General features: G+C 38.1%; 1 protein-coding gene across 1 annotated transcript in view; it reads left to right on the top strand.

Moving 5' to 3' along the window:
* The window catches only part of LOC134755156 (protein madd-4), a 504,570-nt gene that overhangs the window by 308,968 nt on the left and 172,703 nt on the right, over positions 1–22,899 (top strand). Inside the window, exon 3 of the mRNA XM_063691660.1 lies at positions 18,524–18,612. Coding sequence (XP_063547730.1) covers positions 18,568–18,612 — 45 coding nt within the window. The 5' untranslated portion in view covers positions 18,524–18,567. The remainder of the gene's footprint in view (positions 1–18,523; positions 18,613–22,899) is intronic.

The following is a 22,899-nucleotide window of genomic DNA, read 5'->3' as shown; positions in this document are numbered from 1 at the left end:
ACGATATGGTGCTGCTGAGTCCATCGGTTGACGCTCTCAGGAAGCTAGTCAGTGTATGCGAGGACTACGCAGGGGCCCATGGACTCAGGTACAACTCGAAAAAGAGCGAGCTGCTAGTGTTTAATCCGCGCGGTAGCAAAGTTGACACAGTGCCGCCCGTTACACTACACGGAACGCAACTAACGCGAGTGTCAAAGTTCAAATACCTGGGTCACTGGGCCGCCGATGACCTCTCGGACAACATTGACGTGGAAAGGGAGCGGCGGGCATTGGCGGTCCGGAGCAATATGTTGGCGCGCAGGTTTGCGAGGTGTACCACAGAAGTAAAAACCACGCTCTTTAGAGCCTTCTGTCAGTCATTTTATACCTGTAGCCTGTGGGTCAACTATACGCAACGGACCATCAGTGCCCTCCGAGTTCAATATAATAATGCGTTCAGGATGCTGTTGGGTTTGCCGCCCTACTGTAGCGCGTCAGCCATGTTCGCAGAGGCGCGCACGGATGGTTTCCACGCCATTATGCGCAAACGGGTCGCCTCGCTGGCACGCAGGGCGCGATCTAGCTCCAGCAGCATCCTCAACGTATTAGCAAATCGTTTGGACTGTCCTCTCACGAAAGTACTTATCGACCTACATGTCAGGCCCCGGAACTCCCGGACTCAATAACATAGATCAGTTTAATTTTAAGATTTTAATATATTGAATTTTATACGTATAGTTTTCAAAATTTCAAAATTATCGGAAGAATTAGTATATGCTTATAAATTTTGATTTGTAATTTTAAAATATTTGAATTTTAATCCTTTTCATTTTTATTTCAATTTTAATTTATTTTTTATTTTTTATGATATAATTGTTCGTTTATTTATATTTTTTGACTTGGTTTATGAATTTTGTGATTGATTATTTTTAATTATTTTTAATTATTTTTAATTCTACTTGTAAATAGTGTGTAGGTACATAATATGGACTATTTGTCTGCAATAAACGATTACGATTACGATTATAAGCGTAATCTAGAAATATTTTAATATCAAGGGCAATATTTAATGAGTCACTGTATGGACATTTTATGGGAAAATGACTCGGTTTATTTAGGCAGCTCGCACGGATAGCTAACACGAAAATTATAATCTCATAAAATCGTGTGAGACGCAGTCCTAACAGCATTCTAAAGAAAATTGCTGACAGATTTGATTGTCCAATCCTACAGTAAGAGATCGCTCTTTAGCGATAAGGCCGCCTGTCGTTTACCTCTGTCTTCATGTATTATTATTTGCCTAATGCGATAGATAAGCAACAAACCAACAATCAGAGTTATTGACAATATAAATACAAACTTAGTGGGCATAGTGGCCTTTGTGAAATCGTGCAGAGAGAGCACGTAAGTATAACCCCAACGCAACTTTATTGACAGTGCGAATAGCCCTCGTTAAGGGAGCTTACTTCAGCAGTTTTGTGCTTTTGTGCGAGCAACGGGTACGGCCAGCAGCGGCGGCCGGCGGCGGCGCCACACGTGCCGGTCCAGCACGTACAGCACCGGGGCCCCAGAGTTATACAACTCGCCTCTTAGCAAGTACATATACGAAGACGGTCAGCCGCCATTCATATGACGTTGCGCAGTAAACCATGCTGAACAAAATTTATCATTACTTGGGTATATAGTATTATATACAAATAAAACTTATGTTTTTGGAAAGCCCATAAAATTTCCCGTATATTTTGTAATAACATTCATTGCGGAAAAGTTATAATTTATTGAGTTATAAGCATGTTTTATCAGTACTAAGGCAAACGTCCACGGTAAAAAAAACATATTTTTTCAAATATTTTCTAAAAGACTAAAGTTATGATTGCGGTTATTTAGAAATAATACGTACGTTTAATTATCTTTTAAATGGCATCTCACACAACCTGATCAGTCTCATAGGACTCGAGATGTGAACAAATTTCGATGACGGTCGGCCGTCATCTTTCCCCCCTTTTGTAGCACCCGTCCTCTCTCAATAAACTATTACAGGCCAATTCGTATTCTGGAGACAACGACGAACACATCCATATCAGTTGTAGGTATTTAGAAGAGATGTCGACGACTTTTCTCCAAACAGGCCGGTTTCCTCCAGTCTATTATTATGGTAGGTATACATATTTAAATCGTCAATCATTAGGAATAAAATACTAGCTATCGAACTCGATAATAAAAGGACTGAAATACACCAAATTACTTGTTTCCGGTACTATAATTACATAATACATATTAAACTAATAGGTACATCGATATTGTCACAGAGAAATAAGTTAAGTCCTCGGCAAGCTCGGTTCTCCATACAAACGTAGTTACGCTCTCATTTTAAAACGACTAGCTAGATTGCTCTGAAACTTTGTACTTACAATAGGATAAGGTATATCTAGGTATGAAATTAGTATATGTAGCTTCGGATACCATAGTAAAAAAAATACAGCGAACTACTTTATACTAGAGCTATATAAACTAATTTCAGACCTAGATATACCTCATATTATAAACCCTTTTTATTTACATACAAGATATATACAGTGGTACTACGTAAATGAAATTAATAACTAGCTTAAATCTAAAATAGGCCCTTGAGGCATTGTACCAAGGATGCTGGCGGCATTTCCCCGCTGTATCGCAATGCTGATACGTTGTGCGAGAAAGCCGCCAGCTCCTCAGTCACCAGTTACGTCAACCAGATGCTTCGCGATTTCTGCAAACAACGCGCGCTGGGACCCCATGGACCTAGAGTTTCAACTCCAAATGGAACGAAATGATACTCTCTACAATATATTTGCATGTGCAAATATATCTCATATTATTGTATGTGCAAAGTTTTATTACAATCCAACACGTAGTTTTAAAATGAGAACGGAACTCCGCATTATCTTGAGCAGGTCAAGTTTGGTGTCATTTTCGTATGAATTAGGCGAAAGAATTATTGCCTTGGATGAGACTTGAACTCACGGCCTCAGAATCGATACTCCAGCTCGCTAACTGGTGAATTTCCAATATGACATGGAACTGGTGGCCATTTAAGAAGTGTAACGCTCTTACGGTAGATGTCGTTCGCTAGCGTCCCCTAGACACATATGGTGGAAAGATTCGCTGGCTATGGATGAGGTCTTGGTGGCTCAGTTGGCAGAGCGCTGGAGTATCCATCCAGAGGCCGTGAGTCCAAGTTTCACCCAAGGCAGTAATTTTTTCCACTTAATTGACCGAAGCGTAGCGAAGGTCTACGGTTTGACTCTGGCGTTTTGCTTTTGTATGTCCGAATGTTCTCCTCTACAGGTCGCAATTCTCAACCGATTCTCGTGAAATTTTGTGACCAAATTTTATGATTAAATAGATTTTTTTTGTCGATCCGGTTTTTGGAAATTGTTCAAAATGGCCGAGTCGTGATAGCTCGCGCCTAAACAAATAGTCGTATCGATATCATAATAGTATTTTATTTTTGAGACATGTTTACAGTTTAAATATCGAAAAATGCAAATAATTTGTATCACTGGTTTTGGCGGTATTTAGATATTTAGTTTTTACTCGAGAATGAGTAGCCGAATTTCGTCAGCTTATCTAAGAACTATCATGGCGGGTTTTGCAAACATTCGCTTTTTTTGTTTGCAACGGGTGGTCCCTGGTTCGATCCCCAGTGATTGTATGCTGCTACATAACTTTTTGTATTTTTTTACACTTAAATTTCGTATTGTTTTTAATTATTTTTTATTTTTCTGTTTTGAAAAAATGAAAAAAAAAAAAACTTTTTAATGGGCGCGGGCTGCGTATTCGTTTAATTTTTACTTAACTAGCTTTTTTAACTTTCTAAAGTGTTCTAAACGGCGGAGCCATACATTTATTCAGCTTTAGGTGGTTCTCCTTATGTGAATTTCATACAATATTAATTACAGTTTTTCTCTTAATATGTACGTAGAATTTTTTCACGATTAACTTAGGTAGTATATTAGGTATAGATTCGTTTGTCTAAGCTGGTTCATGGAGCCAATTATTCAATAATATTATTGAATAATGCGTTAAAAATTGAGAAATTTTTGCTCAAGGCCTGTTTGTGTGAGTGACCTTTACAATATCCATGTCAAACAAGATGGTGAAGTTAAGTTTAATAATAACTAACAAAGATGTCAGATGTCACTTTAACACAGGTGACCTAACTAAGTAGTGCCTAATTTGCTCGATAGGTGGTGACATCGTGAGATTCGTGAGGTAGAAATAGAAACGGGCCCAAAGGGTAAAAACGGGACCCTCTATTACTAAGATTCCTCTGCCCGTCTGTCTGTCACCAGGCTGTATCTCATGAACCGTGATAGCTAGACAGTTGAAATTTTCATAGATGATGTATTTCTGTTGCCGATATAACAACAAATACTAAAAAGTACGGAACCCTCGGTGGGCAAGCGCTTGATTGCGTGTGGCTCCCTTCATTATATCTCCACTACTAAGCATTTCAATACTTTTAGAAATTCAAAAATCAGCCAGGTATACGGGCTGGTTTGGGTCAGTGAAGGCAGCTACCAGATCCCGTGCTGCTACGCGAAAATGGTCTTAGAAGACCTTCCCTCAATTTCAAATGGGATTGGCCGGTCGAAGTGTTTAGTAGTAGGCGCCAGCATAGCTTGCCCTGTCAATCCCTAGATTTGCGTCAAATTTTTGTTTTTTTAATGCCCTGGATGCCAGCCTTTTAAGCCAAATCTCATAGAAAAAGGGGCAAGCTATGATGGCGCCATCTCTGCAAACCCCATTAATGAAAATAATTTTACAGATTTTGGAAAAAACATAGGTACCTACAAGGTGCGAAAGCTCATATTTGACAAACTTTTTTTTGACGTGAAACGTAAGGTGAACGTGACACATCCATCTTAAGCTATGCTCGCGAGGTCTACAACTCATAGAGCCACTAGTTTAATCTTAGCTTAATAACATCGTTCGTAAAGGTTTCTGCTTGTAAAAAAATTAAATTAGGCACAATGAAATAATCGGTCTACCATTTAACTACGATAAAACTTATTATTGTTAGGAAAGCCATGTATGAAGTAAGCACTAATAGCTTGCTTATTTCCCTATGATATTGTAAACTAGTCCTTCTTGAACCATATTGCAAAGGATTAAGGTTTAAAATTCAGTGAAATGTGTATGAGGCAAATGATCAGTGAGTCTCTGAATAATTCATGTGTTGAAAAATCAATGTTTCTAACATGCTACCGATGTTTGATCGATACGGTGGCAGTGACATAAATAAAACACGTATCTGCAACACTCATTTGATGACAAAAACACCCGTATTCCGAATGAAAGAAAAGCGACATTTCCATCAAATGATTGTTGCAGATATGAGGTTGAGTAAGTATAGCGACAACATATTACCTTATAACACTTTAAACTCGCGTTTCGTACACAATTAATGTCATTCGAAAAAAGGTAAAATAATGAAATTTAATCGCGTTAGACCCGGTAATGACATTAATTATATATTGCCTTCATATACATTACGAAGCGTTTACTATTATTATTGTTGGGGTCGTTGTGGGCCTGTGAGTGTCACGTCGACCAAGCAGTGATCTATTGTGAAGGCCCTTTAAAGTTCGTTACTAATGCCCGTTGAGTCCAGAAAATTCCAGATTCTTTGGGCCGTAATGTTCTGTACCTCATAGGGTTGCAGTATGTGCCGCCCTAAGTGGATACTTCTTTTTGACATTAGTGGTTTTGACCTCTTTAAAAAAACCCCAATCTAAGGTCGACCAATCGTGCCGAGATGCGTGGCTGAGGGGGAGCTTAGCCGCTAACGATGACCCTCGATACCGGGCAACCTCGAGGTGTATAAGCGTTTTCTAAGAGCGTGAAGTCACCACATAAGCCTTAGAGGGAGTTTCCATTTATAAAATGCTATGCTTTAAGGGTCTCCGGCAAGCTCGGTTCTCCATACAAACGTAGTTCCGCTCCCATTTTAAAACGACTAGCTAGATTGCTCTGAAACTTTGTACTTACAATAGTATAAGGTATGTCTATGTCTGTAATTAGTTTATGTAGCTTTACATACCATAGTTAAAAAATACAGCAAAATAAAACTATGAAAACGGATTATATCGCGTATATTGAATTTATAATACATCCCGACGTTTCGAACCCTTTACAGCGTTCGTGGTCAACGGGTGACTGAGGAAAAATTACAAAGTGCAAAAATACCCACATACTAAAATAATGAACAATCATAGACTACAAACTTTAAGGCTGGTTGTACATGCAAAATCGATTCATAAGGCTAGTTATACACTACAATTATTTTCAAGTAAAGATATATATATATACGCGATAATCCGTTTTCATAGTTTTATTTCATGAGTAACTATCGCGGTAACCGAAGACAATATTAAAATACAGCGAATTTAAGTTTTACATACAAAACTTTTTTTTGCTCTATTTGTTTGTTTTATTAACTGGAGCTATATAAACTAATTTCAGGTCCAGATATACCTCATGTCAGTCATGTTATTGTATGTGCAAAGTTTCATTTCAATCCAACACGTAGTTTTAAAATGAGAGCGGGACTACGTTCGTATGGGAAGGTGCAATTCGGCCGATCTTGCCGGGGACTTAAGAAACACTAATGAACTACTTGTTAATCTCATTCGATAGCGTGACGTGTGTTTGCGTTTGCGTTATGTCTAATTTTGTATGGGATTTTGAACAGCGCGCCAAGCGGGACGCTTTGGAAACTCAAAATCCCATACAAAATGTCACTTAACGCAAACGCGTACTTCACGTCACGCTATCGAATAACATTTACACTAGTACTGAAATTCAAAGCAAAACATAAAACCATCAGACAGTATATAAAATAGACTTATATTGACCGGGATATATACCGTGATTACCTTTCCCCCCTTACCTTTCTATTTTCCCGGTCAATATAAGTCTAGTGAAACATTCAAAACTTAGTATAATAAAATATCCACTCATAATGGGCATGGGCATGGGCATGGGCATGGGCATGGGCATTAACAAAGCTATACCGTGATTACCTTTCCCCCCTTACCTTTCTTTTTTCCCGGTCAATATAAGTCTAGTGAAACATTCAAAACTTAGTATAATAAAATATCCACTCATAATGGGCATGGGCATGGGCATTACTTAAAGTAGATCCCGCCAAAAACATTTCATGTAAAATACGCTAATTTCACATGGGCGTAAGGTGAAAAATGTATTTTGTATGTAACAAAACGGCCAAGCCACATATTTTAACTAAGGTGTAGAGTTTGTGAAGTTAGGGCCTGTAGTATTAGAAGCTTGGCTCTACAAAAGATCTGATAACTTTTTGACAGGGCGAGCCTTATGGTTTCGTCTTGGCAACATTTTACATGAAATGTTTTTGGTGGGATCTCACTTCTTTTTGTAAGTGGCTTATGACAATCTTCCATCACATAATTTAAAGGGTTGGGGGTAATTTACTATTAAAAATCCTGAAATTTCGTATCTGGGGGCATCTTTTATACAATCTGCTTTTTACTGATTACGCCCTTTTCCACCCCCTTTTCACCCTTACAGGGTGATTTTGGGGTTAAAACTATTTTGTATCATTCCCTATAACAAAAACTATCTACATATCAAATTTTAACTAAATCGGTACAGCGGTTATTGATTTTCCATACAAAATTCCACCCCCCTTTTCACCCCCTGAGGGAATAAAAATTTCAATTTTTTGATTTTTTTTTATTGTTTGTGTACTAAGATTATCTTACATACCAAATTTCAGCTTCCTAGGACTTCAGGAAGTACCCTAAAGGTTTTGATGAGTGAGTGAGTGAGTAAGTGACGAAATCGGGGTTTTTTAGATATGAATAAAATCTAAAGTATAAGAGCTATGCAATTGAAATTTTTTATGCTTAATAAGTCCACTATTGGCATCATATCCCGAATTTTGTTTATCTGGTGTAATCCAAATCTAAGTTATGAGGGTTCAAAAAAACGACGAAGCGCTTCGAGAAAAGGTAGATAGTGCCCTTGCGCTTCGCTTTGCTCGTTTTGGCGGGGGCACTGCCGTGCCCCTATCTAGTACCACTACAGTCAGTAGGACAAACACTATTATCGCATTAAACAAATTGCCGGTCGATTTAGATCCTTGATTATGCAAGGTAAACAACTCACAGCGAAAATACAGCTGGTTCTCGAAAATTTAAACGCTGAAAGCTTAGAATGTCAAAATTGAAAGAAAATACGTTATGGCGAAATTATATGAGACCGATAATAATTTTCATTAGGTTGATTGTATTGTTTGATTTCCTGCTTCTTTTTTTAAATGCGTTGCCGGCCTTTAAGTTTGTAATGCGCACTTTTCTTACAGGTTCGAAAGTCGTATCCCTCCGGAAATACCGCAGGCGACAGTTCATTCCACAGTTAGGAAAACACTAACTATACATATGTAATAACAACCAATTGGGTCCCACATCGAGCCCGGGGTCGCGGCAAACCTCCACGGAGTTGGCGAGATGAGATGACCTTGTCATGTCTTTGCTCGGAACTGGTGGGAAACGGGTCAAGACCGGGATACGTGGAAAGGGAGGAGGGAGACCTTTGCCCAGCAGCGGGACACAAGGTTATAAATGAATAAATTGTCTGTGTTATGTTTCTGGTATTCGTTATCCAGGGAAATGCCGTTTCTCGTCATAAAAAATCATTTATTAGGAGCATTCACTAATTTTGTCCACCGCCAAGCTTATTTTGTAGTGCTACGTTCATTCGTAGCAAATATTTTCCTATCCGTAACGCAAAACATACACAGAGGCGTAAAGCCCGTCTAAGCTAACTGCTCCGACATGAACAGAACAAAGTGAGGGAGTGTCATTATAGACGTCATGTTTTCATATAAATTTGACATTAATACGTGTCGTAATGTCCAAACTTTGTAAAATACGAATGCCATGCAGAGTTCACTTAGTCCGACTCTAGGCGTAATAAGCACTATTGTAGTGTGTTAGGTGTTCGTTTCATATATAATATATATAATCGTTCTTTTTTTTAGTCAACACCTGCTAAAAGCAACTTGACCTTGGCGAAATCGTTATAAATTTGATGAAAGCCATTTTTTAAAAGACAAGTAAATTAAGGTCAAATTCATACCCTGTTTCTACAATCCAAAATTAAATACCTATGCGTCTTTTTTTTACACTGATATTTGTTTCAGGGCGTTTTTTATTAAGTGAACCTTCTGCCTCCATCTCTAACTTTTATACCCTATCATGCCAGCTTATCATTAAGTGTCGTAACAGGGATATGCCATTAGATTAATATCAGTTATTAAGATATTGTTAATATTTACCGTCGTGTTGTTTCAAGTGTTGTTGAGGGCGATAATGAAAACCTTGGTTTAATGATAGATGCTTTTTTGTTTTATGTACTCACATTATATAAAACAACATACATACATACATATAATCATGCCTATTTCCCGGAGGGGTAGGCAGAGACCACGGATTTCCACTTGCTACGATCCTGACATACCTCTTTCGCTTCCTTCACTTTCATAACATTCCTCATACACGCTCGCCGGTTTAGGGTGCTCTTGACCTGGCCGTTCTTCAGGATTTCCCCGATCTGATCAGAGAAAGTCCGCCGAGGTCTGCCCCTTTTAACTCCCGTTTCTACCTCTCCCTTATACACAACAACCCCTACCACCCCAACCCCAACAACCCTTATATAAAACAAAGGGGGAAATAACATTGGGCGTTATTGTGCGATTAAATTATATAATCCCCCCATCTTCTTTCTGCTACCGTGAGACTTGACGCGGACTTGCGTCGTTACTCCTTGTCGTTAACCCTTACGTCGTTACTCTGCCACTGATTCGTACTAAACGCTATACATCCAGCTTTATCATGCGAAGGAGCAGAGTTTACTGCCTGCAAATGAGAATACAGTCCACTAATAACTTGGACCTTTTTAAATCGAGAGTGAATTGAATCTTTTAGGTAAGCATGATCCATCCTAGACTGCATCGGCACTCACCATCAGGTGATATTGCGGTCAAATGCTTACCTTTTTCTAATAAAAAAAAGATATTTAAAATACATACCTACATTACTGTGGCCATGGGAATTATATTTAGATCGTCAATCATTAGGAATAAAATAGAAGCCATCGAACTCGATAATAAGGACTGAAATCCAAATTACTTGTTTCCGTTACTATAATTACATAACCCATGAACTAACTAATATATTAATATTGTTACTTATACTAAATTAAACCTTATTTCAATTAATAAAGGATTAAAATTCAGTGAAATGTGTATCAGAGGCAAAGGTACCTATAATCAGTGAGTCTCTGAATATTTCATGTGCTGAAACATCAGTGTTTCCACGACATGCTACCGATGCTTGATCGATATGGTGGCAGTGAAATAAATATAACATATATTACCTTCATAGACATTATGAAGCTTTTAAAAAACCACGTCATGTAGAAGTTCTTTTAAGCTGGCCATACACGCTAGGGTACACCTGCGCAGTTTTACCTTAGTTAAACTGCACTGGTATACCCTAACAAACTCTTAGTTGTGTATTAGACATGGCACCGTCGTCTGCTGTGCTTGATCGCAGCACTATTAACGTCTTTAACAAACATTTTTTTTGAAGTAAAGTTAATATTCTCGCAAATAAAAGCTGAATATACTAATATGTTACACAGTACACGCTATGATACCATTGCACAGTATGTGGTACAAAATATTACAGTATGGAATATGTCAAAATACCAATATAAAAAAAACAAAGACAAAAAAAAACAAATCCTATATGAGCAAAGAGTGAGAACATCACTAAATGTACAAAACAACTACATTATGTACACCGAAATACAAGTTAAAGTATGTTATTTTTACGACATGATAAGTCTCCGATTGAAAGTAAGCTCTAAGGAAAAAATCATGGCCAATTAACTACGACTTTTATTACTTTGCAAATTTGCCCTGTGTTTTTGGTTTCCTTGTATTCGATATGAAAAGTACATTGTTTAAGTCGGGTGAAAGGCACCAAGCCAAATTTCATCCCTTCGTTAACAATCTTCTATACTAATAGCTCCAGTTTAGCCTATTGTGACGGTAAAGTAACTAAGGAACCCTACACTGAGCATGGCCCGACATGCTCTTGGCCGGTTTTTTATTTATATCGTGGTATTCTGCACTTTTAATCAGAAGCAGGGCTCTGATTTATAAAATTCAATTAACTCAACTAGCGTTACATTCCGTTTTATAAATTTTTATGCAATCGCAATCTACCCGCGATCTACGATCTCCGCGATCAGCTGAGGCCTGCGCAGGCGAACGCCACACACGCTCAGTTTTACCTGTACAGTTTAAGAGCCCACTGGTAAAAAATATCTATTTTCATATTTGCGCAGGTCAACTGTGCAGTCGTAGAAAACGGCACAGTCGAATGACACAGACGCTCCTTTTTAACTTAAGTTGAACTGTACAGGTAAAACTGCGCAGGCGTACCCTAGCGTGTATGGCCAGCTTTACATGTAAAATGCTACGCTCGGCTACCTTGACTGCTACTAATGCACAGTTAGTGCTTGAAATTGGAGACCTAAGCTCTTCGAAACATGTCGCGTAAGTAACTAAAAATACGTGAGTAAAACCGTAAAATAAAATAAGTTCTCTTGACATATTAAATTTCTAGTTGTGCTTAATTATTTGTCTGTCTGTTCTTTTTCATATAAGTGAGCAATAAAGAATATTAATTGTATTGTATTGTATTGTATTTGTCAAAATAGAGAATCCAAATCTAATGGAGGTTATAATAAATTATGAAAAGAAAATCATACTATGATGCGACGAATTACAATTCTTCTCCTAGAAACTTTTAAAAACGCTGAAAACAGTAAAATTGCAGATATCAAAAAAGCAAGGATACCTAAGTCAAATAGAAAAGGATAAAAGCTAAGCTTTCGGCTTATTCCTGAAAGTTTGGCGCTTTCAGGACTCGGCTACGTTTTAATCCTATACCTGTTACTGAAAAGCTTTTAAGTAAATAAGTCACTTATACTGCCTTTCAGTGCTACTGGTAAATTCAATTTTCTTAGTTTCTCTTAGGTTTCTAATAATGCATCTATTTAAGTTGGGTTTGGCATAATGAACCCTTATAATTAATTATGATTCAGAATTAGAGAATGAATTTCGGGATATTCTTTGTTTTCTTCCAGTGTAGAACTGTGTATAATTCAAATAAGTTTAAACGTTTCCGAAACATCCATTTGTAGGATAAAAAACCGGCCAGGTGCGCGTCGGACTCGCGCACGAAGGGTTCCGTACCATTACGCAAAAAACGGCAAAAAAATCATGTTTGAGCCCGAGTTAAATATTAATTTATAGCGGCAACAGAAGTACATTCATCTATGAAAATTTCAACTGTCTAACTGTCACGGTTCATGAGATACAGTCTGGTGACAGACAGTGGAGTCTTAGTAATAGGGTCCTGTTTTACCCTCTGGGTACGGAACCCTAAAAACAATAGCATGAGTTCAGTGTTAATCCAGTACCCTTAGATTCACTTCATTCGATATCGTGACGTGACGTACCTAGGCTTTTTTATGGATTTCGACTTTCCAAAACGTCCCGCTTGGCGCGCTGTTCAAAATCCCATACAAAAAAACATAACGCAAACGCTCGTCACGCTATCGAATTAAATTTGTAAATCAGAACGCCTAGTACAGTCGCCATCAGATATATCGGAGCGGCCGAGGTGCTCACACATATCTGAACACACCTCTATTGTCAAGGAGCTAGGTGCGTGTTCAGATATTTTTGAGTCCCTCGGCCGCTCCGATATATCTGATGGCGACTGTACTAGGCGTTCTGATTTACAAATTTAAACGGGTACTGAAATTTAAAGCAAAACATAAAACCATCAGACAATATAATTATAAAATATCCACTCATAATGGGCATATCGAATGATGAATGTGGAGGGAAGTACGAGGATAGAAAAAACGAGAAAAAGGTGGATGGACTGTGTGAGAGGTGATATGAAACGAACGCAAGTGAATGATGAGATGACGGCGGACAGAGAGATATGGAAGAAAAAGACATACGCCGATCCAAGTGAATGGGACAAGGGCAAGCGAATGATGATGATGAATGGGCATATCGAATAAAGGTACGAGGAGAGGAAAACCGAGGAAAAGGTGGATGGACTGTGTGAGAGATGATATGAAACGAGCGCAAGTGAATGATGAAATGACGGGGAACAGAGAGATATGGAAGAAAAAGACATGCTGCGCCGAGTCCAAGTGAATGGGACAAGGGCAATGAAGATATATGATGATGATGAATGGGCATATCGAATAATGAAGCTAACTAATTTTAAAGTAGATAGCACTCGAACCACTACAGTCATTAGGACAAACACTATTATCGCATTAAATAAATTGACGGTCGATTTAGATCCTTAAATAAAAATACAGCTAGTTCTCGTAAATTTAAACGCTGAAAGCTTAGGATGTCTTAATTGAAAGAAAATACGTAATTGAGACAAAATCATATGAGTGACTGATGATAGTTTTCATTAGGTTGATTGTATTGTTTGAGTTTCCTTGCTTCTTGCCTGGAAGTGCCATAGACTATCCAACGTTGAAAAGAGTAAGGTGGTAGTGTTGCATATGAAGGTGTAATACACAGATTATAGGCGACTAGTAGAAAAATGGATTTGTTGTAAAATTTCCATTCTGATATTAAACTTCCTATTCCATATAGCCTCAAGAAATACTACAAAAGTTTATATTTTAGTCATTTTTTTTAAACACACGTATTGTTAATGCAACTTATGTGGGAGACCGTACCCAATGCAACTTACGCAGCCTACCGTACGAGATCGCATCATCGGCAGCCAATCAGCGCCGATATCACGACATCTACAGCCCCTGTGATTGGTCCAGGACGTTGCTACGGAGGAGCCGATCCCCACCTACTCAAGGCATTCGCTATTCACCGCATTACCAGATGCACGCATACGTGCCTTTTTATATATACTTATACCTTTTCTGATTTCTGTACAAATTGTACTAGTTTGTAATTAAAGTATTCAAAACGAAAGGCGTCGTCTACATTATTGCTGCTGAACCCGCTCCAAGAGGCTACGAGCTGAACCTAGCCATATCCACGCGCGTACACGTATTTTACTTTCGTCGTATCCGAAATGAAAAGTACAATGTTTAACTCGGGTAAAAGGCACCGTTTCTCACTGCGTTGAGCACCACACCACCTCGACTGAAATGAGTGCTTTTCATCCCTTGGTTAATAATCTACTATAGGTAGTCAACACCTGGCAATCCTTCGTGGATGTTTGTAATGTCCAGAGCAGCTATGATTTTACTAAGAGCAACTACAGAACAACGTCATACTCTACGAGCACCCTTGATATCCTCGAAACCATTATAAATTTGATGAAACCCAATAAAAGAAAAAGTAAATCCAGATCAAATTCATAACCTGTTATCACAATCCGAATATGCCTCTTATTTACACTAGGCTAATGTTTAGGGTTCCATTCCGTCTGTCTGTCTGTCCATCTGTCACCAGGCTGTATCTCACGAACCGTGATAGATAGAAAGTTGAAATTTTTACAGATGATGTATTACTGTTGCCGCTATAACAACAAATACTACAAAACATTATATAATAAATATTTAAGGGGGCTCCCATACAACAAACGTGTTTTTTTGCCGTTTTTATAGATAATGGTACGGAACCCTTCGTGCGCGAGTCCGACTCGCACTTGGCCGGTTTTTTAAGTTAAACAAATAGCACGGCGTTTTTATCAAGTGAACTTTCTGCTTTTACATCTCTCACTTTTATATATACCCTATCATGCAAGCTTATCATTAAGTGACGTAACAGGGATATACCATTAGATTGATATCAGTTATTAAAAGTTGTTTAATATTTCCCGCCATATTGTTTCAAGAGGGTGATAATAAAAAGCTTGGTTTAACGATAGAATTTAACTAATGCTTTTTTGTTTTATTTACTCACATTATACAAAACAAAAGGGGAAATAACATTAGGCGGTATTGTTCGTCAATAAAGGGGAAATTTCAGAAGTGTCGGGTGCGTGTAGATTGTTTTAACATTTCTGATATAGCTATGAAGCCGATATGTAGCATGATAACTTTTGATGACTAAATACTTCATCATCATTCAATTTAAGAGCTGTCGCTTTCGGTGCAGCGTGATGAAGTTGTCTCCACCTTGGTCGATCCGAAGCCAGCCCTTTAGTGTCCTGCCCGCGCAGCATGGTTCCCCTACCACTAAGTGCGTCACTTTCACACTCAGATAAATGTTAGAACGTGACAGGCATGGTGATAAGCGTACCGTGCTACGACCCCTGGTAGGACACGGCCCCTGCGTGCTCCTTTACTTGGCTCATATAACTTTTTCTTGGCCTTCCCCTACCTCTCCTTCCGTTTATTTTCCCTTCTATGATGTTCCTGATAAAGTGGGCAGTAGACTAAATACTTAATACCTACTTATACATACTTCCGCAGGTTATTAAGGTAGCTGTCATACGCGTCATATGCCCGAAAAAGTAGACTTTTTTGTGGAATGCTTAAAAGATTTCTTAGTGGCGATTGCAAGCATGGCGCTGCCGCAAATGTCAAAAATCCGGGCAGCAACACTGATTCCGACATTGTCGGCAGTAATGCAGTCGTCAATAATGTCACGCTGCAATAGGGTATTTGACAGGTCGCGGCAGGTGCCTGTAGGTTGAGGTGCGATAGCAGGGGACGCTGCTTCGTTTCCAGCCTGGGGCACTGGAGGCCTTGGTCACTTTTTCTTAGTATATGACATTTATTTCAGTTTATAATTTATATAGTAGTGTTTCTACTTGAAATAAAAACAAATTAAAATCATCATTCGCTTGCCCTTGTCCCATTCACTTGGGGTCGGCGCAGCATGTCTTTTTCTTCCATACCTCTCTGTCACCCGTCATCTCATCATTCACTTGCGTTAGTTTCATATCATCTTTCACACAGTCCATCAACCTTTACCTCGGTTTTCCTCTCCTCGTACCTCCCTCCACATTCATTCAAAAACAAATTAAAATATTTTCTGAAAATAATATAATTTGTTCTAATACTTTTAATCGTATTCCCTTTCGTATTTCTAAATACGTTAACTCATAGTCTATCTTCCAGGAGTGTAAGTTTCAATAGACAGCGTGACAAGCATTCGCGTTTGCGCTAAGTGCCATTTTGTATGGGTTTTTGAGATTCCAAAGCGTCCCGCTTGGCGCGCTGTTCAAAATCCCATACAAAAATAGACATAACGCGAACGCGAACGCTGGTCACGCTATCGAATGAAATTTATTTACACTAGGGTTACAGAAAGTCTAGTCGCAAACCTAATCGATTCTAGATGACCTGTCACTCCAAAATCCGATAAATATCCCAACCTGCCGTATCCCAAACTTCCCTAAACTTGGCCGAACTTTTCCGTGTATTCTTTGCGAAAGGATTCCTCTGCTAATGCTATATTTTCATACAAAAACGACGTATGTACACGTAAAATTGATGTGACTTAAGCTCTTTTTATCGAGAAGGAGAAGATGTTTCGGAAACTGTATAGGGATTTGGAAGTTTATGTAAATTATAAAAAGTTTGGTCGGTGAAACGTTTTCCCTGTGTACGGCTTAGGGTTGAGCTGATGGTAAATATAACAGAATTATGTAGTACCTAAACGGATTAAAACTAAGTACCAATATAACTATGTTCTAACTCAAAGATACACAAGATCTATATACGTCTGAAATCTGAGTCACACGAACTTGCCCCCGGTCCCATACAATTGCAAATGCTCTCATTTCAAAATTACATGAAACATGAACATTATTTAACACATGTTTATCAATCAATCAATCAATCAATATCATTTATTTGCAAGAATACTTAATTTTAGTTACAGGATGTTATTGTAGTATATTGAACAGTATTCTATCAAAATGAGAACGAAACTCCGCATACAAACGGAGTTTCGTTCTCATTTTAAAACTACGTGTTGGATTGTAATGAAACTTTGCACATACAATGACATGAGGTATATCTAGGTATGTAATTAGTTTATATAGCTCTAATACACACAACAAACGAAATAGAGCAAAAACAAGTTTTTCATGAAAAACTTTTTTTTTTTACTATTGTATCTGGAAATTGTCTCAGGATGTAGGTTGCACCTATTAATGTAAAAACCATTCTCTTCGTTTTATATTATCTTCCTATGTCTGTTTTTTTCCCCAATAAAGAAAAAAACAAAAAAAAAACAAAAAAAAAATGAAGCTACATAACTAATTATAGACCCTATACCTTATCCTATTATAAGTACAAAGTTTCAGAGCAATATAGCTAGTCGTTTTAAAATGAAAGCGTAACTACGTTTGTATGGAGAACCGAGCTTGCCGGGGACTCTTTAATTCATAATTGTCATAAAATAGAGGGAAAAACATATCGAGAACTATCATGTACCTTAATCGTGTGAGCCTCACAACCCATTTGTGGTATTTTCTATAAAAAGGGACCTTATTGTCGATGGCGCTTACGCCATTATTAACGATGCTCCGATATAAATACAGTGCCGCGCGACGTTGTGCGGCGTAAGCGCCATCGACCATAAGGTCCCTTTTCATAGAAAATGCCCTATTTTATTTTTTACTGTCAACGTTCAACAATCGATCGACACGCCAACGCCATTCGATATTTACGGAACGCGACATGCGAAGCTTATGTTTATTCCCAGACCGAGTTCTGTATTCGATTTAACTTCGCTCGCTCGACATATCGATGGAACGAACTTTGAGTGCCGAGATTATGTAACCCTATTGCGGTTAGATACAATACAAGGAATCGTATAGGTATCTTCCTTTTTAGCCCATCCAATTAGCAGCGTGCTTAAGAAAACAGCAAATTGTAAGGTTTACCGCAAAACACGGTATTCATGTTGTTAGAACAATCTTGGAGGTCCAACGGATTATGTACAATAAACTACACGTCAAATAATGACTAAGAGGGTAAGTCAGCCGCATTCGAAGGAAGCCAGTGCCACAGAATAACGAATAGTATATTATCATACAGAACGGCCACGCTCCGCCCCGCCCGGATTCGAATTACCTCGCCCCGTGACAGCAGATTGACGACCTTTTGCCGGCCGCTCAGTACTATTTTTAAGCAACTTACTCACACTATTACGCATGACGCGTGTACAGACGTGCCGTTCACACATAGCAACGCAAGTGATTTTTGATGTATAGCGTGTCCTCCCTGTGACAGTTAAGTAGTCCCTTAGTCGGCTTTTACGAGACCCAAGGAAGAGATAGGTTGGCGCTATTCTTCTTAGCCGGCAACCACACGGCAACAAGACCCTCATTGTACACCTAATAATAAAGTTCCTTCCAACAGATTAATAATACTGTTTTTCTCATATAATAACCATAGAATATGTCTGTTGTTTCAGAAGACGTAACGCAGTGATGCAAGAGCAAGGATACCCCTGACGGCGACATGGCGAATTGTTGCATAGTATTGACGATACTGTGTGCCTCATTGGTAAGTACCTATACTTACTCACACTATGACACATGACGCGTGTACAGACGTGCCGTTCACACATAGAAACGCAAGTGATGAACACGCTTTTATTAGGTCGACCTGTAAATGGAATCTAAGGTAACTAATTTAACCATCTTCCCGGTTTCCGATGAAGCTGAAAATTTGCATACGCATGTAAGTCGGGTGACAATGCAATATTATGGTACCATCGAGCCGATCTGATGATGAAGACAGGAGGTGGTCATAGGAACTCTGTGATAAAACAACGCAACCTAATTGTGTTTGGGGTTTTTAGAATTGTCTCGATGAGTATTAGTTGCCTGCGGAAAAAAAGTACAGTCAGCAATAAAATCTTGTACCAAAAATGAAATTTTTGCCAAAAACTTATTGATGTATATTGTATAGCGTGTCCGCCCTGTGGCTTAGGTAGGTATAATATTGCTGACTTTACTAAAGGCGAACTTAGGGTACGTATTTTTGCCAATTAACTGCGACAATGATAACGGGATTGCTAGTGACACGACTCGCAGTTCGCGCGCCAATCAGCGCGAGCGATAGTATCATATTAACATCATAAACTGATTCTAAAATCAGAATACCGCGCTCCTAGAAACGTAAATCCGAAATATACAGGATAATCGGATAAAACGGATTAACATAACACTGTTTGTGTAATTTCAACTTGTGAATAACTAATGTGCTTAACTGGAACGCGATTTGATTAGCTTAATGGGAGATGAGTAAAGAAACATGCAGAGTAACAGCTTCATACAAATCATTATCCGTATACTATGAAAAGCTCGCAAGAACGAAATGTCCTATACCCCATAATAATAGACGCGGTATGCTCATTGTACTTGCCCAGCCCAATTGATTTTTTTACAAAAAAACATACAAAAAATGTGCCGTCAAATGGGATAACCTGGGGACAGATGCGGTAATTAATAGTATTTTATACAATCGTGATATAATAGAGAGCTTTTCAGTCGAGTACCGTGTTTAAGCAACGAAGCTTGCTGAGTTGCTTAAGGTAAGGTACGAGATTGAAAAGCTTGATTATATCACTATTGTATACAATACTTTTTCTACGAGACAAAAAAATAACACTTTCAACTAGTAGAATCATATAGGTAAACAAACCAAAAGTATACAGGATACGCGAGCTGCCGCAGCCCGCGATATCTTCATACTCGTACGCGCCCCGGCCGCGGCCGCCGCGGGCCCGGCGCCCCCGGCGGGTTGGTCAACGACACCTCCTCGTAACTCATGAGGCCCTGGTACCTGCTCCTTGCTAAATTCAATTTTAAGACAGTTATTTTCTCGATTTTGGCCACCGTAGCCTATGAAGACTAACAAGCAACGCTAAGAGGTTTTCGTAGGGTTGCTATATGAAGGGTGTCACATGCGCATTTCTGACTTATGAAGCAATTGTTTCTACTACAACATAAAATAAAATGTTTTTGTTGGCCAACCAATCAAAGCAGATGCGACGCAGCAGCGTGTTTAAGTAGGCTAATTTGCATTGAATCGAGTCTCCTTAAACAAGAAATATTTTATCGAAATGTATGACATTCTATTTTCAAAATTTTTATAATTGACTAAACCGTATCGATAAAATTCTTATGCTTGAGTCGGAAGTGCCATAGACTATCCAACGTTGAAAAGAGTAAGGTTGTAGTGTAGCATATCAAGTTGTAATACACAGATTATACTCGACGAGTAGAAAAAGAACGTTTTTTGAGTACCTATGTTCTAATCTAGCTAGTTGAAAAATTGTCTGAAAGATTCTAATATAACTACCCTACTTCACTTACAATTGTTATGTTGGTAAATGCGCGGCGCGCTCTTTCTTTATTCCGAGGTAAATACAATACAACACGAGTAACCTCTGTATCTGTAATGCCCAGTTGGCCTTCTAATGGGTAAATAGCCGGCATAACGTTTTACTATAAGCATAAGGCTTAACTGCCGGCTTGATTATACAAATTTAGATATTAATTAAATACGTACCTATATTATTAGTAGTATTTTATAGACAAAACTCTTTAAATGTTATTGTTAAAGGCGAACGTGCCCCTTAGTCTTTTCTGTCATATATTGTTTAAATAAGTTATAATAACGTCTGTTAGGATATATATACCAAAGCCTACGCTTGGATTTGGTATATGAGGATTCTTTGTGGTCTATCTAAATTATGCTTAGTAGGTATTGTGTTGTGAAATAAACAATCATAATTTTGTAACTATTGTTTAACGTAATGATTTATTATATTATAAATATCAGTAAGCTCTGTACAAAATGCAAACATTTACTTAAATGTCTAACTAAAGGCACAAAATGAAATACGAGAGCAGACATTGAACGACTCATTAATTCATCTTCTTTCAAGAACATTTATTCATTTTCTAAAGCTCACCTGCCTCAGATTGAAGCTGTCACTCGCAATCTTAAATTTCCAATGATTTCGTTTTACGTTACTTATAAAAATTAGCTTAAAAAATGCCGAAAGCAGAATTTATTTTCTTTAAGCCAAAACCGTTTAATATTCATACAGATGCCATCAATTCAATATTAGGAGCCGTGTTTATAAAGTAATTTGTTTTACATAAAGCTATTCCATTTATTGCCTGAGCGGTTTGACAAATTGACAGTATGTCAGGTGATGTGAGTGGGATTGGCGTTGACAGATTTATTATGATAATATTATTGTCTTGAGTAATATTGGACGTTTTGTATTTTTATTTTTGTTTTTTGGGATATGTTTTGTTGGTAATTCTTTTGTAATATGTTAATTTAATGTTGTTGGGAAGATATTAAAACACTCCGTGTCTAGACTGTTAGTGATAGGACTAGTTTTTCAGAAGTGTTGTCACTTAAATGCTGGTCAATTATTACGCAAAAAGTAGATTTAATATTGATTTTTAAAATTTAGGGATTTAATTAAGGGAAAATTCCTAGTTAAAATCGCACGGATACTAGAGTATATTTGCAAGGGCAGACTCTAACCAAGACCTTACACGTTTGTTAAAAGTTAGCTTGATAGAGAGAAAAAAAAACATGTCATCATCATCATTCGCTTGCCCTTGTCCCATTCACTTGGGGTCGGCGCAGCATGTCTTTTTCTTCCATACCTCTCTGTCACCCGTCATCTCATCATTCACTTGCGTTAGTTTCATATCATCTTTCACACAGTCCATCCACCTTTTCCTCGGTTTTCCTCTCCTCGTACCTCCCTCCACATTCATTCTCAATACCTTTCTCGTCACATGACTTTCATCCCTCCGCATCACATGCCCGTACCATGCTAGGCGATTTGCCCTTACTTTTTCTGTTATGGGTGCAACTTTCAGGCTTCCTCTTATATACTCATTCCTTATCCTATCCATTCTCGTCACGCCACACATCCACCTTAACATTCTCATCTCCGCTACATGCAATCTCTTTTCATCCGTCACCTTTAGGGCCCAACACTCTGATCCATACATGACGACAGGTCTTATGATCGTTATGATGAGAAAAAAAAACATGTAACTTTCACTTATTTTCAATTGTAGAATATCGTTACCCTGAATACCATAATAGCAGTATAACTTTAGTATGAAATAGCTAGTGACATAGCTAGACGAGGGATCTGTCTAGCAAAACTTTAAATAGATGTAATCGAGATTTGTAAATGATAAAAACACGAGATATGGCCACGACACGAGTCACGAGTTTTGCGCGGCCACATTATTTTTTCCCTTCTTATTTCTTGGCTTTAACGCCCTCTTTTAAACCGTAAACTTGAAAACAATTGTAACTCACATTGTATTAACGTAAACAATGTAATGTAAGAAGCATTTTTAAGCTTTCTTATTCTAGCTATTTCTTATTTTAAACTTAGAAGAAAAACCTTTTATCTGCTCTAATGGCTTCCCACGGAACACTTTCCATCCCACCACTTCTGGTGTTGGGGAAGCGGAATGTTTCATTGAATAAAATATTGATTTATTAAACAAACCATATCGGTATTGTCACAGATTGAATGTGGTAAGCGAAATCACAATTTTATAAGCTCTTTTAGGTTTATAACCTTTTACAGCTTTCTGCATGTTAGTTCAGGGATTTTAGTGATATATCAACTAGCCAGTCTATAATAATACGAACCTTAAGCACTTATTTAAGTCAAGAAAAAGAGTAATAAAATAATGAACGTACCCTTTTTCAGAGAGAGAAAAAGTAGGTTTATACCTACTTTTTCTATTTCAACTATGTATGTAGTTGGCAACTTTGAGAGATACATAC

This window comes from Cydia strobilella, chromosome 2 (genome assembly GCF_947568885.1).
Source record: "Cydia strobilella chromosome 2, ilCydStro3.1, whole genome shotgun sequence".
NCBI classification, from domain to species: domain Eukaryota; kingdom Metazoa; phylum Arthropoda; class Insecta; order Lepidoptera; family Tortricidae; genus Cydia; species Cydia strobilella.
The sequence above is the reverse complement of the archived record's forward strand: the minus strand, read 5'-3'. Positions and strand labels throughout refer to the sequence as shown.